This window comes from Nyctibius grandis, chromosome 14 (assembly GCF_013368605.1).
Source record: "Nyctibius grandis isolate bNycGra1 chromosome 14, bNycGra1.pri, whole genome shotgun sequence".
Classification (NCBI taxonomy): Eukaryota; Metazoa; Chordata; class Aves; order Nyctibiiformes; family Nyctibiidae; genus Nyctibius; species Nyctibius grandis.
Genome location: NC_090671.1, coordinates 5,080,221 through 5,096,334, shown reverse-complemented (window position 1 = coordinate 5,096,334; position 16,114 = coordinate 5,080,221). Strand labels below are relative to the sequence as shown.

Genomic DNA, 16,114 nt, shown 5'->3' with positions numbered 1-16,114 from the left:
AGCACCTCAGAGACCTAAACAAGCATCCTGCTCTGCCCCTGCATCTTCAGGGCTACAGCTTGCTAGCTGCAACACAGTGTATGAGGATTTTGCTCTGTTACCATACTGGGACTTGCTTCATTCACCATTTAGCTCTCCCCTTTTTCTCTGAAAGGTAAATGAGTTTGGACTTGCATCCTCTCTCTGCTGTTCGATTAGTCAACGTCAAACAATGGGACAAATGAGAAAGAGAACAGTCCCAGCTAAGATGCACTGAATCCAAAACCCTTGCTGCTGGACAGGGTGCAAATTTTTTCTTTCTCAGGAAGTGAAAAGGGGCAGGAAAGGGGTGACTGTAAGTCAGCAACAGGAAAGACAAGCTAGGCATGAAACGAACTGTTTAAAACCAGGTATTCTTAGCAGTGTATTTTACAGCTGAGAACTTTACTGCTGCCTCGCTTTGTTTTTGGTGGAGGGATTTTTTTTATATTTTTCTTTATATGGCAGATACATTGACTATTGCAGCTGGCCTGTCCTCACTATTTGCATCTCAGTTATTGTTAGCTGAGGTTAATACAACTGCAATATATGTAGCAAGGACTGGAAAGTTTTGGGTGAAGGTTTTGTTTTTTTTTTTTTAATTAAAAATCTTAACCTTGCCTGGTTCAGGGTGCATGGGAGCAGAAGGTGATAACACTCTTGCAAACTGAAATGAGCCCTGCCCAGGAAGAGCCATTTCACTCTAAATCTTTATCCGCTAACAGGCAAAATGAATACTTGACACATTCTGTTCAAAAGGCTTCATATCATGTGCAGACAGTTTCTGCTTGTAAAACCAATGCTGTTTAATTATCAATCATATTTTGACACTTCATAGAATCACAGATTCAAAGTGCCAAAGTACTATAAAGTAATGGTTGGAGTTTTTGACAAGGATGAATATCCATTGCTTTCCTTCACCTTAAGGCTGCAAGCATCCAGTTCTGCTGGCTGTTAGATGCCTTAATACATTAATTTGTGAGAGAAAAATGTTTTGATTTACTAGTATAAATCCTTGGTTAAAAAAGCAGATACATTCTTGCCAGTTAAAAGCAGAAAAGACTATTGATTCTAATAGCAATTACATATACAACATCTAGCATATATGTGTATTAGGCAAGGACTATCTAGCTGCAACCAAAATCACAGATATAGGAGGACAATGCTGCAACTACCAAAGTGTCAGTTGTTTGGGTTTTTTTTTTTTCCATGACCAACAAGGCAAACTGCTACCGACTAACCTGTGCCTCTCACGACAGTTCGTATTTTAGTCCGTGGTATGGGCCCTGCTACTTCCACAAAAATGCTGATTTCTCCATAGTAGTTGTACACAATTGCAGATCCTAGTTCTGTGCTGTGGGTTACGCAGACTGGCCTGTGCTGTTCCACACGATGCCATGCTCCAAACAAGAAAGGGGTGACATATGAGTAGTATTACATTATCATAAACATAAAATCTGCTTAAAAAAAAAAAAAAGACTAGAGTATTCAGCATACATTTCTAGAGATGACTGTTTCCTTGCCAATTGCTTTGGATAGGTTGACTTGCGTATTTCCTTGTTTTCAACATTGACGGTGATGTCTGTGCCTTGCAAAGCCTCTGTATTAGCTGTCAGTTCGATGAGGATGCACAGATATCTTGTTTGCAGAAGTCTAAGATGCCTATAAACCAGTAAAAGTATACACTTAAAGATGCTATCAGCTTTAAACATAAGAAATTCTTCAGCTACTGTTCACTAAAACAGCAGAATAGAGGTAAAATTGCCCTTTTGAATTTCAGCTCTTTAACAACTTAAGACTCACAGAAGTCTAACTTACTGTGCAATCTTCATTTACTTCAATACAGATTTTCAGATCCCAAAAGAGCTTGACCCTGGCTCATAGACAGTTTCGGTTTTAGTGATAGCTGAATGCATACTTCATACAGCTTTCAGTGGAAAATAATGAAAAAGCCATCCCTTAAGTTTATAAAAGTTTGATCTTGAGTTCTCTAGTGTGCTCTTTTTAAGAAGGAAATTATTTGACTTATTTTGAGGTTAATTAAATAATATAAAATTTCTTATCTTTTTCCCAAGTTTGGCATATCCAAATGAACATTATATTCCCTTTTCCCAGAACTGATATTTGGAATTGAAGGGAGGGGGTAAAACAGTCCTATTTCAATATCCTCATATAGGTCTAAAATGTATCGGTTACTCTGTTCCTGCAGAGCTCCAGTTTCAGTGCTTTTGGACAGGAGTTGTAAGAGGCTCTAAAGGAGCTCCAAACACAGTACTCCTTGGAAAATTGTTACTAAAGGATTACGTAGAACATAGTTCTCCATTCAGTCTAAACAAAAGGGCAATAGCTATGCACATAAGGCTTCCTGCTTTGCATTTTTCTCTAACTCAAAATTAAGAACTTGACTTTACCTGCAGGTGTACAATTAAACACTGATTCTGCCAGCTGAAAGAAAGACACTCCAAGAATTTCCTGATAGCTCATGTGACTTGCGTGAACAAGGTACTGAGTAGTATCTTTGAAAAGCAGATCTCTTTCACCATACTTCCACGACCGAAAGAGATGGAATTCAGAATCCAGTTTGCTTCCCAGAGATTCCTAAACAGAAAAGAAATACATTCCACAGCTTGGATCATAAATAGCAAGGTTAAGCTGGTGACCCTCAGTTTTATAGCAAGATCTAGCAGAGAAAAGGTTCCAGTTTCACCTAGCACTGTCCTTATATGTACAAAAAGTTGCAGTTTTGCAGTGGCTTATTTCTCAGCTGCGGAATGGCAACTGGTGCCAAAATGCCCCTTTAGAGAATCCAAATAATTATTTTCTCAATATCCTATGCACATTCTTAGTTCTTTCATATTGGACCTGAAGGCACTTTATGTATTTAGTATATAAAGCTTTTGATCTTGAAAAAGTTTTCAGCAGTCGTACATAACAAGTGATAACATGCTAACTTTTGCCCTGTTATCTGTCTTACCTGGGATTTCATTAGAAAGTCATAGATTTTAGTGACAGTGACTGGTCGAGTCATGACTGTGCTGGGGGGAATGGGGCCAAGGTTACAGCCTGCCCATTCTGTGACTGCAGCACGCGTTCCGTCCGGACACAAGAGTTCAAAGTCAATAGGGGTATAACCTTTTGCCCAGCCAGAGCTGTCCAGATCTGAAAAGAAGATGAAGTGGAAACAAATCCTTTTTAAAAAATGAAAGCAGAAGACAAGGTGAATCTCATGCAAAATGTTAAAAATTGAGAGGAAGAAGTTTAGTTAATATGTTCAAAACGAATGCAGCATGCTACATGGTCACTTATTAGGAACACGTAAGGAGCAGGGTAGAGTCTTCACTGAGGAAACAAGTCAGTGAACTCAAGCTGCACCTATCAACTGAAAACTAGAGTAATATCAAGGCATACGAACAACTTATCATGCCTCACCTTCATCTGTAATCAGGTTGCTTTCTGGAAACAAAGCAATTCAGCCTGCATGTCCTTTGCTTCCCCAAACAAACTGCTCATTGCTGTATGAATTCCTGTGGGTTTCCAGGCCCTTATACCTCCACCTGATTTTAGAGCGATTCCTCTCTTCAAAAAGTCTCTTCTGTTACTGAAATTGCCTAAATTAGAATTTCAGTGTGCTTTATCAGGCTGAACACAATGGGGGTTCCCTTTCTCTTCACCTCTATGAAAAGGCAGCATATTTTGGTTGTTAGAGCAGTGGGCATAATTTAAGAAATTGAGGGGATTTAAGCTACTATAACCAAAACCATTTTCATCAACAAAATCCAATTGCTGGACTGTTGCAAAGATCGGTATTTGCCAGAGAAATTTAAACATTTCACAGTGTAGTAACAATGTTGTTTTAGAAACTGTGAAAGGCAAAATCATTTGCAGTGTTTTTACCTATTAAGCTATTTGGACTGTTTATCCCATAAGTGCCTGTGAAACAACATGAGGAAGTTGCCATGTCACGATGAAGCCATAGAACATCTCCCAGCACAGCTGACAGCATCGCCCTTATCTGACTATTTCATTCTTGAAACTGTGATTAAAAACAATGGGTACATGCACTATGGCTGCCTATGGGAGACGGTCTGGTGGGAAAAGTCACTTGCTTTTTAAAGCTTTGAGCTTTCCAAAGATTAGCGCTGTCTCCCAGGATGATTACCCCTCAACACACACCTTGATCTCTGCACTCAGTGATCCTTCCTCTTTCCTTTCTAAAACTGAACAGTATCTGAATTTTGAGCTTTACTGGAACACCTACATGGAGGAAGGTTCTTGCAATTCTCCAGTCACAAACACAACTTCATGGACATAGATTAAAACTGTAAAAGCTGATCCTCATGAGCGATGGTCACTGTGTGGGAATAACTGACACTAATGAACATTCTCAAAGGAAAAGAGAATATCTGCATCTCACTCTTTATGTTCTGGAGTAGGTTAGAGTGTTCCAGGAAAGCTACATCTCCAAAGCTTCTTCCGCTGGGATTGCCAACTAGGCACCTAGTGCAGGAAAAAACCCAAGAAGTTATCAGAGACAGCCACTACACAAGGGCTGGTGTTTGCACAGTCATCTGAAGCTAAAACAGGAGTAGCTGGAAGTATTGCTCTCATCTGTAATTACGTGGTTATATGGGCCAAGTCAGTGATGTCAGTATAGACCTTGATGAACAGTGTTCACGTATTTGATAAGACAATCCCTTTCATCCCTTAAAGCAGCTCCCAAGTCGGAGTTGTGGCACAATGTCCATGCAACCCCACCTGTGCCAAGCCAGGAAAGAGAATGTAATTCAGCTAAATGCATTATATGTATTCTATAAGAGTGCTTTCACCTTTAATACTCTGCCTCTGCTTTAACTGTTTTTTTTAATATCTCCAGTCTATTTAATTACCTCCTGTACCCTACACTGCTTTTTGCCACATCACTTCTGCTCTCTGACCTTCTAACTATCTTTCATCCCTTCTCTTTAATGCGTCAGTACCAAGGCTCTAAGCCTTACATGTTTGGAAGCATTGTCTTGCTCTGGAAACGGTTTCATGACTGTTTTAAATCACCAATTAGCTGAACATCCCATAGCAACTGCAACCAAAACAAAATACATGCTAGCAAAAGTTTATATAGCCAGTTGCTTAACAAAAAAAAAACCTCCAAAGAAAACCATCAGCAAAATAATAAGCCAGTTCTGGCTATTGCTCTGCATTTCTGACTCTGACAAAAGGCTTACCTGAGTGCTCCCATATTGCCGTAGTAACGTTCGTTGTGACTTGCAGCACATCTGCTAGATACTCGAGCCCCTTCCACCTCACTGTCTCCAACACACACCTTGCACAGGTTTCCATCTGCTCCTGGCATGCAGCCCTTCCAAAAGTAATTCTGATAAACTGAGTAGAGAAAACTGTGGTGAGATTAGGGCAAGGTTTTCCAAAGTCTCTTCACACATGGGAAAGACAGGAATGGAATTCCATCCTAATAGCTAGCAAGAAGAGGGCTAAATAGTGGGAAGAATCACACATAGTCAGATGGGAGGAAGAGCTGCTTCAACACACTCTGAAACTGCAATCACCACCTGCCAGTCAAATCCTCATGGCCCCTTCTCCATTTTACTCACAAATTTGAGGCTTCAGATTTCCATGGTCTAGTCAACAGATAACCCAGAGCAGCCCTTACCAGAGCCAATGTCACAGTTCTCAGTGCCATTCTCCAGAGCTCCCACTGTGTATCTGGAAGGAAGTAACCATCCTCCAGGACTATACAGGTGACTGTGGCAGGATCGCCTTCCCCTAAGGTTACGGATGTTAATCTGTTTGGCGTTTTTCTTAGCTAGGGCAACAGCATAAACTGGTGGCAGTGCTGTAAAACAATGACAGCAACCAGTTATACCAAGGGAAGTAAGTATTCCAGACAGGTATAGCCCCCCTCTTCCCTCCGTCCTCCTGTCACAGTATCAGTTAGAGTACAGCATCTGCATTTTTTGCTTAACCACAAAGCTCTTATCCTAGCTGTCCAGCATTATCTATAAAGCTCCTACTGAACATGCACAGCAAATTCTTTCCCAAACCAACATGCAGATACATTCCTATATAAATCCTAGAGGCAGGCTGAGAAAAATCTAAACCTTTTGCCTTCTCAAAGTTGTCCTGTTACCTTTGTGCTTAAGATGAATTAGTTTCCCTGTTTCCTCTGTGCTCTTAGCAGCTGAGGCACAATCTCCCCCTGGAGAGGAGAGACAACCATTAAGGATCTTGTGACTGCTGTCATTCCTATTACATGGCAGCACCCCATCAAAAACCTTGCAATTTTCTTGCACCGTGTCAGCCTCTCTGTCCCTTTTACCGAAGAGATATAATAAACAGCCAGACCAAATGCTAAAGCCAGTTAGTGGAAGAGCTGGGAAGGGTATCTGGACATATATATTGATTCCTGCTTCCATCACAAAATGGCACAAACTGTGGAAATTTAATGGTACTTTTTTGATTCCCTCCCTTCTTGCTAAGGTCACATAAGAACTTACCGTAACATTCTGCAGCCACAGGCACCAGTCCACACCTCCCTGCAATGTAGACATGTGTTGCGTCCAGTGTGACTGCATCAGCCTCACTACTCTGCCAACAGCATTATAGAAAATAACAAAAACAGGATTTGCATGAATTGTGTAACCACGCAGCTCTACTTCCCGACGGCTGGAAATTCCCCTGCATAAATTCCCTCTCATTCCCACTGGTTCCTCTAGTGTACAAGCTGTTTTTCCTCTTGTTCAGCTCAGACAAGAACATACACACCCTGTGCAGCCTTACCGTATACTCTGACCAGTGGGAGTCTCCTACCTTGATCATTTCAATGCATTTAGTCATGGAAGTTGCTTGGACACAGACTAATGGGTCGGATTTGATGCTCAGTGCCCACTCCTCACATTTGCGAAGCTCAGCATCACTGATGCAGCACCATCGCACAACACTGTTGTCCAAAGAACTCCCTGAATTAGAAAGAAGGAGCACAGTGAGATTGTGTCACCTATGCACCAATCTGTTCTTTGTTAAGGGGATGTTTAGGTCTATGCACTTGTGCCTGGCAGGGAGGAATAATGTGGAAAGAGAACTTTGTCTTCCCTTAGCTACAGTCCTCTGGAAAGCTTCTCACCTTCATGGCCAAGACCCTTAAGGAGAGCTACATAATCCAGACCAAGGACATAAGCAATCTCTAGCTGCTCCTCAAGAAGCTGCAGGTGCTGAGTGGCATCCCGGAACAGCAGGTTCTTTCCCCCAAAGGGTGCTGAAGTGAAGAGTTCAAACCTGGCTCTTTCCTTTCCTTTTTGCCCAAAGAGGCGCTAGGACAAGAACAACACTTTTAATTGCAACAAATCTGCTCATCCTTGCAGTAACAGGCAGCCTCATCCTCCCCTTCCTCATATCAGTGGTTTGTAACATTGCACTCAGGGTTCCATCACACTGGGACAAAGCCCACAGGCACTGCAGTGTGTGGAAGGTTCCAGTCCTAAAAGCATTATGTGATTCACTTTTTTGAAGAATTTTCCCCATCTTAGTTATTCCCATTTATTGGGCTGTGCTCAATATCACCTACCCTGGAAAGGCAACTGAGGGAGTACAGCTGAGTGAGGAACATTTGTGATACAGATCAGTGCAGTAAAGGGGTGCAAGACACCCTGTGCTTTATGGTGGGGAAGTACCATGTGTAAAGTAGCTCTCTTCAGCCTGAGGGTACTGGAAGAGAAGCAAGCACTGAGAAGCGTACTAGGAACACTGCTGCACAGCCATTGCTGTGTGTGGGGCAACACAGCTAAGATATGTGTTAATAAGTGCACTGACAAAGGCATATGAAGATCTCTCAGTAAAGAGGAGACCTTGTACAACTGCTATCTGCCAGAGTCCGTGTGACAGCACAACCCAGCCCCACTGGGTTGAATTACTCACTGTCTGATGGATTATTTAAGGGCTAGATGGCTTCATAAATTCTTTAAATTTGTATTTAAATATTCATTTCAGGTTCAGCTTCAAACAGATTCCTGGATGCCAAGGTAACAAATACTATTTATGAGTTGAGAAAAGGAGAGGAACAAAGGTGAACCCTGCCTGAACCTATGTGTCTCCCTCAGCTACATAAGAATTCACCTAAATTCCAGGGCAGGATGAACAACATTAGCCATTTTCCAGTTTGGGTGTTGTGGTATCTTTCTCTTCTTTACTTATTTATTCCCAGCCTTCTACAGAAGAACACTTTAGAGAGAAGTAAAACCTTCTTCCAGAAGCCAATGCAGGATCCTTCCCCAGAACAACCGATTTTAGTCCTTTTTCACACTAACTATAAATTTCTCAAGAAAGACAGCAACCTGTGTGGTAATGTCCACACAAAGACAGAAGAAAAGCCCATGTCTGGAGATATACAGCTTATAATATCCACTCACTTGGATCATGGTAAGAAATTTGTTGGTGATCTTCTGGAAGTTGTGGCGGGTGATGATACCACGGCCAGGCCCCTTGCCCAAGTTACAGGTGCTGTATTCAGTCAGCTCAGCTGTAGTCCCATCAGGACATAAGAGTTCATATTGCTGTTGTTCTGACTCTGAAACAACAGGACACTCATGAATCTATGAAGTGAGACATGAAGGCAGCAGGCACAGAGATGGAAGGTAAAACATTTTTTCAGAGGAGGTTGCTCAAAGATTATGCAAGCAGCACAGCGTATCAAGCACACTTGGGAAAGTTGTCTTTGATATGCTCTTCTTTTAACAAAGGGAGGGACCTCAGCCAGAAGTACTCCAAAATACTGTTTAAGCTGTACCCTTGTAAATATGTTTGTTTAAAAATACTTACCTGCAAATACTACTGCTAACCACCTTCAAAAACATTGATACAGAGCTCGACTGAGTTTAAAAATACAAAACAGGCATTTGGGAACTGCACATTCTAGCAGCTCAATACACTGAATTTTAAAAGGAATCTTATAACTCAGGCAATGCAAACACTGACGGCTGCATCAGAGACTTTAGGCTGAAGAAATCATCTGCATTAAAAAAAAAAAATATCTGCTCCCATTCTAAGAATCTCCTGTGAGCAATTATTGCTCACTTACTCTTTCCTCTTTTGTTTTCTTCTGACTTGTGTGGAAAGCCAAGAAATACCACTGAACTGCTTGCAGAGACTGAATTTTCCCTGGAAACAGCAAAAATATAGGCATATCCCCCACACTCCCATGCAGGAAAGAGCACAGCCAGAGGTTAAAAGGAATCTGAATTTTTAGGATTACCTGTGGCACTCATAATTGTTAGATGATCTAAAAAGGCAACATCTGCCACTCCATTCTTCAAGCACCTGCAGGAAGACAAATGCCATCCTGTTAACATGTCTCCTCGTTTTTGATCACACAGAATTTCCTCCCTCACAAGGTCTTTTTCCCCAAAGGTAAATTCAGTACCAGTGTCACAGAGCTCACCTGAAGGCTCCCTCGGAGTCATAGAAGGGTTCATTACTGCTTGTCTCACAGAAGTGGTTCTTGTCTCTGACATAGGATTTTTGTCCTTGGCAGAGAGCGCACAGTCGAGGAGCAGCAACACCAACCCCAGGGATGCAACTTGCATTGAAATACTCACTGATCACTGCAGATGTAAGGGGAAAAAGAACCAAAAAGAAGTAAAAAAAGTCAAATGGGAAAAAATGGAAGAAGGAAAAGGGGTCAAACATATCATGGACATAACTAGGACTATGGTGCTTTAAAAAATAAATAAATCAGCAAATTTGGCTTCGTTGTCTAAACTTCAAATTCGAAACATTTGCTGGAAACAGAGTGATCAAATTTTGCTTGTTTAAAACCATCTTTGTGCCGGTTAGCTATTGCAAAGATTTGTTCCCTGTCGTATACAGAACACAAAGATTTCCTGTTTTGGTAACAATTCTGCTGCTTTGAGGTCACTAAAAAAGTTCTGAAGAGAGCTAAGAGTCTGTATCAAAAACACTCCAAGAGGATATCTCACCCACAAAGCCCTCCAATTTCCACATAGCTCAGTTCATTCTACATCTGCTTGCATTTCACTGACTTTTGCTGAAGGCAGAGACGTAGCCCCATGGCTCCTATCACCCACCTTGGCTCAGAGGTTGCGCCTCATCCCAGGAAAGATCATTTCTTGCAAGGAGAAAGCCAAGTGGAATATTCCAGCCCGATGTCCATCTGGCTCCATTGTGGCAGCTGCGTGCACCTCGTAGCCTCTGGATATCCAGAGTTCCTCGTTTGGCAATGGCCACAGCAAACACACAATTTCCTGCCATAGGACAAAATATGTAATAGAAAATTCTGCAGCTTCCATCTGCGTACAGGTGTTCAACTACTTCTGTGAACATTGCTAAGGAAAAAAAAATTTAGGCATATGAAACATAGGTACTCATGCCAGGAACTTTACCACATACTGGCTACATGGCACCTTGTCAAACTGAGTGATGCAAGTGATGTGCAAAGCAAGAACATAAAAATCTGGTGGAAAAGGCTTACAAGATCATCCAGCTCCATCATCCGATGCAAATGCAAAATTGCTTCTCAGGAATTTTGAACATTTGTATAACACTGTTAAGGTATTGGAATGGAAAGAACTCCTATGTCTTATCCTCAGAACGTTCTTAGCACCTGAAATATATCAATTGCACTATGATTTCATGGTTCTTCAGCGAAAATAAAATTCACTTCTGTTTTCATACCATCCCCTTGTTAGTCTCTTCCTACATCCATCTGCTAATTTGGCTTCCATCTCAGATTCATGTCCCACAAGTATTTTCTACAGTATGCTTGATTTTGGCTCAGACTTATTTATTCTTGCTTTATAAATCATTCATTACACAGACTGTTCAGGTCTGCCAGGAATGAAGAGGAATCTTACTATAACAAGATTCTCCACCTTATGTTCTTGTCTCTTTAGGGTGAGAAGGAAAGAATTCATGAGAGAAGCTAATCTCTTAAAGAACCACTAGTAAATGTTCAGTTACACTAGTAGAGAGCATGGTATAAGAATTGACACAGACGGAATAAAACCCTTCTTATTGCCTACAAGATGTAGAACTCCAGTACACCAGTGCTGCGAGCAGGGGTGGATACAGACAATTTGTCATAGTGACAGCACTACAGGCAGAAAGACTACTAGCTACAAAGCACCACTGGTATATTATTCACCATCACTAAGTGTTTCAGAAACAGTTGTTAGTCACCTCCATACTCCTAAAAAGTTAATGAAAACATATAGACTTTTTTCAAGAATTCTTGAGCTTTGCCTTTCACTGCACAGTAAATTATTAGCCAAATCAGAAGTACAGCTTCTTCTCTTGCTTTATGAACCTACCTTGCTCATAGATCTCCTTTGCCACCACTGTCAAACCATACAGCTTTACAGCAGAGTAAACATCTCCAGCATCCAAGGAGGCAGCATCTGCTTTATTTGCCTTAAAAACAACAGCAAAACGCTCAAAACAAGTGTGTTTACAGGGAAACAAACAGAGCAGCTTCAAGAGCAGAGTTTCTGTCTGAGAAGTAGTAACCAGTGGCTTTTACAAGCATTTGCTTTGTTTTTAATTGAATCTCTGCTACTAAGCATAGTGAAATGTTAGCAATGAAGGCTATTCTTTTCCAGTAACATCCTTTCTCGCCTTTTCTTTGGTCCTTCCATTCCAAAACCACAATTCTGTTGCCAACTGAAGAAAAAGGCAACCCCAATTTCCTCCTACTGCTCCTCCAAGACCCCAAATCTTTCTGAGAGTTCTCCTGGCTGTAATCTTTCCATAAACACCTGGAAAATGGAACTGAAGTCTATTAACAAAGGTTGCAGGACTGAATGAAAACACAAAATAAATTATTCCCTGAATCAACAAGAAACGTTTTCTTTGTTTTGTTTTCCAGGTCAGATTTGGACCCCATTGAAGGCAACTGGGACTGAATAAAAATGGAAATGGAAATTATCTATCCCAATCAAGTTTTAGGTATGTTAATAAAATTACTCTACAGCAAATGCTTATCTTCCTTTTTCATTGGTGATTTTTTTCAGAGCATATAGCATGATGAAAATGTAATTTCAGAATTGGTATAGAGCTTACACTTACAAATAGTCTGATGTCTAATTTTATACAAATTAAAGATTTTTATATGAAAAAAGGCTTTGCTCTTTAGTTCAGAAAAGATTGTCTAAGAACTAAAAGTAGTAGGGAAGAAAGGAAAGAGAAAATATTCATTATAGTCAGAGTAGGACCAAAAGCCACACGCAAGGGGAATGCTCTGAGCAAATTTTCATTTAGTAGTTTGGTTTTGTCCATTTATTTCCAAGCAGCTTTTTACTTATCTCCTGAAGATTGCAAGGAAATTAGCTGGGGTAAAATAGTATATCTAGTAGAATGCTCACAGGTTTTCACTCTTGCCTCTCAAGCTACCATGTACTTTGTCATATATGCAATACTATCATTTCAGTATCGTTTTATTCTCCCATGGATTCTGTTTACCAGTTACTTCTTCAAGAAAGGATTTGGACTCAAAACCTGTTTTAAAAATCTCTGTCAACTCACCCTGATTTTATCAATGCAGTCATATGTATTGTGGGCTCTGATGCAAGAAATCCTAGCAAAGGAATTGGCAGTAGCAAGGGGCAGCACAGCCGTAAGTGCTTTGGACAGTTCAGCACACTTCCTCTGTTCTAGGTCAGAGAGGGTGCACCATCGGAATTTCTTCCCTGTAGGATCAAAAAAGAAGTCAAGATTTGTAGGATTTAGTGAAACAAAAAACCTCAGTTTAAGACCTCATGGAAGAGGGAGGCTATTTTATTTTATTTAACTTCACAAGTAAGTTGATTCTGCTCACTCACACTCACATATCCACATACTTAGAGGCACGCAAGAGATGTGCCCAAGCAGTCTGACCAAGACCACTTCTGTTTGCCCCACATGAAGAACAATGAATGTTTGCTATTGAATCTTTACTATATCTCTTTGCTTCCCCTTGACTGGCAGCAACAAACTAGTTTTTAGGTAGATTTTTCAAGAATCGACAATTATTATGGCATGATCTTTTGCCTCAGAACCTTTCTTGCTTCATTCTCTGTGAATCTTAGGCAAGTTGCCACACAAAATGAGGAAACAAAGGCAAGGACATCTTTATGACTGTGGCCTGTTTTCCTGTTGGGATAGCAAGAAGAGGAATGGCACTTACAAAGTAGGGTAACGTTGTTCCCATCTTTCTGTTATCACACTGCAGTTTTTCTCCTAACAAGCCAACTGTGATGTGACCTTATCACAGCACAGACCTTCTACTCTTGATGGATGTAAACAATGCATTCCCCAGGGTTTATCAGTTTTATCGCTGCCAATTGTGTCCTTGGTTATCAATACAGACCATTCTTTTAACCTTTGCTCTGCTGTTTCCTCTGGTGCTTTCACACACACATTCTCATGCATAATTTATCCACACCAATCTTAATACTTCTGTTGCAAAGTTCTAGAGAGTCAGAACTAAGCCTGCAAAAGAACAAGAAGTATGGAGAGAGGATGTTGACAGGGGATCAAGCTGCCTTAGCTTTGTTGAATTTAGTCTTTAGAGAGGGGATTGTTGTTTTTTAAACAGATAATAACTGGTGTTCCACGTCCCAGCTGTCTCACGTCATCGAACTACATGCTTTGTTAGAACAGCATCTACCACTGAGCACCATGCTTTGTTAGAATAGTATTTCCTCCCCATTTTCTTTCCAGACAAAGACTACCTGATTTTAAATAGGAAGACCTACATCAGAGCTCCAGGGTCAAAAAACCTTAGATCAGAGGAGAAGTATGAAAATTTTAAGTTGGAAGAAGCTCACAATTAAATGCTACTTTATAACAGAGTAAACCAAATCTCTCAATCCAGGAAGTGAGGATCTGGGACTATTTGAAATTATGATGGCAATTCTGTGACTTGGACCTTCTCCTGTTTTTAAACAATGTACTATCCTTTTCCTCAGCAATGACAAGTAACTTGCTGGATGTCCCTCAAGATAGAGAGGTTTATCTTCCATGACAACACCCACTATGAAAGACAGAAACTAGGGATAATTTGGTTATTGACAGTGAAGAACCATGTACTGTGTTGAACAGAGTATTGAATAAACATTAACAACAAAATCCTCAAAACCTTACCTCTTCCCAGCAGGAAGTTAGTAAGAATTATTTTCATTTCTGGGTGCCAAAGAGATTAAATGACCTGCACAGGAACACTGTGCAGAACTGTAGCAGAACTGAACTATTCAGTTGTCAGATCTTTCTCCAGCTGAAAACTAAGTAACCAATTAAAAAAAACCCAAAACAGTGCCAGCAGAAAGAAGGGGTTAGGAAGATGCAATCAGAAGTGACGGAAAAGGTGAAACTTAATTTTCCAGGAGGACACAGGCGTTTGGCTGGTTTAAACTGACTGTAAAGCTACATCTTAAGGGAGTCCAGACATGTCAACAAAATTTCCTCTTTTGCTTTAGGCTCCAATTATTCTGTCTTGGATGTACTACAACTTACTTTGTATTCTTCCTATTAAATGCCTTCTACTCTGAAATATATCATCATATACATCTCAAGAAGATACTATACATTTAAGGAGGAAAAACGTGATTATTATATATAAAAATAGCATGCAGTTGTATAACTTGAGAGAATCTTACACCATGTAAAGAAAACCAGGACTGAATGCATAGAAAACACTACAACATCTCTAACATTGTCATTTCCAGATGGTTAAGCATTTGGCTCTCTGGCAATGTATTAATATTAAACAAAAATACTGCCCAGAATAAATAATGTTTACAATTAAAACAGTGACATTTTTATTTCTTTGAGCATAGCATCAGACATTTGTACTCCACTGGTTTTGACGTTAATTCAGCACAATTCCAAAAAGAACTTGTCGTGGCTTTAGAGGAGAGAAGCTTGAAATACACGGATTCATTTTGACAGCGTTAATGAGCACACAGATCTCAACTATGCAAAGGAAACAAACCTTCACTGAGTTACTAAGAAACTAATGTATCAAGCTGCTTCCAAACAACAGGGTCACCATCTGCCAATGATCAAACAGGCAAATGGAAACCACAGGCTCAGTTCTAACTGCAACTTCTTTGCACAGAAGAAAACAAAACCAAAGCATAGGTCAGAGTTTGTATCTTGGTAACCCATCCAGAGGTCACCTTTCTCTTTCCCTCTTTGCATCAGCCTTACCTGAAGACAGCAAAGTGAAGATGATTAGGACAATTAAAATCACTATCTTCATGATTACAGCAGTTCAGGAAGGATCCTCTCTCTACCCAGAAGCTCTGCCTTCTCATACCAGGAATTCCACAGTGATGACCAAAGCTTCTGGAAGAGAACAAAGGGGTTTTAGGCATCAACAAGGATAAACCAAGATTTACGAAAAAAAAACAAACAGTCAGAGGATGGTATATTCCTGTATGCAAACGAGAAAGGGACAGCATCCTATTCCTATCCACAGATGGAAAATATCCGTGCATTTTCTGCTTTGTTATGAACAGACATAGGCAGAAATGTAAGCCTCTGCTTTTGAAATAAATTGTGCTTCTCCTGTTTCAAAAGGCACCAAAATACCTTTGGGAGATAGGTAAGACTTACATCTATCTTACAAGAAAGGTATCTAAAGCTAAGTGAATTGTCCAAACTACTGAACATATCTCTCTACAGAATATTGAAAGGTCCTTCTTATTTTTTCACCTGATAATGGTTTATCTACTGAGTAATTTTAAACAAAAAGTAATCCTATGCCTCCCTAAGAATTCAGAACAGAACTGGGACACTGTTGTCTTTCTTGACTCTCTTCATTCCATTCCAGCACAGCAGTCTCATCCAAACTGGCTTATTTCCCTGTTTTCTAATACTTAGCCTGGAGTATTACCTCTTAATTACTCTACAGCAGCCATGATTAATACCATTAATTCTACAGCAGGGAAAAAAAATACATATATATATATATAAAAGCAGAAGTGTGCATACTGAACTGATCTGATGATGCATAAAATATTGTTAACGTGGTTTAATCTTTCCTGTTCAGGAAAGAATTGACTACTCCCAGAGTCCCAGAGAAAGAAAGTCTCTTTCC

General features: G+C 40.3%; 1 protein-coding gene across 1 annotated transcript; it reads right to left on the bottom strand.

Moving 5' to 3' along the window:
• Positions 1 to 1,551: 1,551 nt before the first annotated feature.
• LOC137670224 (serotransferrin-2-like) lies at positions 1,552 to 15,304 on the bottom strand. The gene is made up of 17 exons (XM_068412927.1): positions 15,223 to 15,304; positions 12,559 to 12,722; positions 11,349 to 11,448; positions 10,107 to 10,283; positions 9,461 to 9,623; positions 9,275 to 9,339; positions 8,433 to 8,590; positions 7,151 to 7,337; positions 6,838 to 6,986; positions 6,525 to 6,615; positions 6,158 to 6,226; positions 5,681 to 5,863; positions 5,238 to 5,394; positions 4,433 to 4,515; positions 2,993 to 3,177; positions 2,430 to 2,616; positions 1,552 to 1,680 (listed from the first exon to the last, which is right to left on the bottom strand). The coding sequence occupies exons 1-17, from the start codon at positions 15,272 to 15,274 to the stop codon at positions 1,631 to 1,633; spliced, it is 2,220 nt and encodes a 739-aa protein (XP_068269028.1). The 5' UTR covers positions 15,275 to 15,304; the 3' UTR covers positions 1,552 to 1,630.
• Positions 15,305 to 16,114: the final 810 nt, after the last annotated feature.

Bases quoted from the DNA above. Each gene is read 5' to 3' on its own strand.
- LOC137670224 (XM_068412927.1), bottom strand. From the start codon at position 15,274: ATGAAGATAGTGATTTTAATTGTCCTAATCATCTTCACTTTGCTGTCT. The intron at 9,624-10,106 runs GTGGGTGATAGG...TTACATCTGCAG, and splicing joins GGCGCAACCTCTGAGCCAAG to TGATCAGTGAGTATTTCAAT. The intron at 4,516-5,237 runs GTAAGCCTTTTG...TTCCTGCACTAG, and splicing joins GGCAATATGGGAGCACTCAG to GTGCCTAGTTGGCAATCCCA.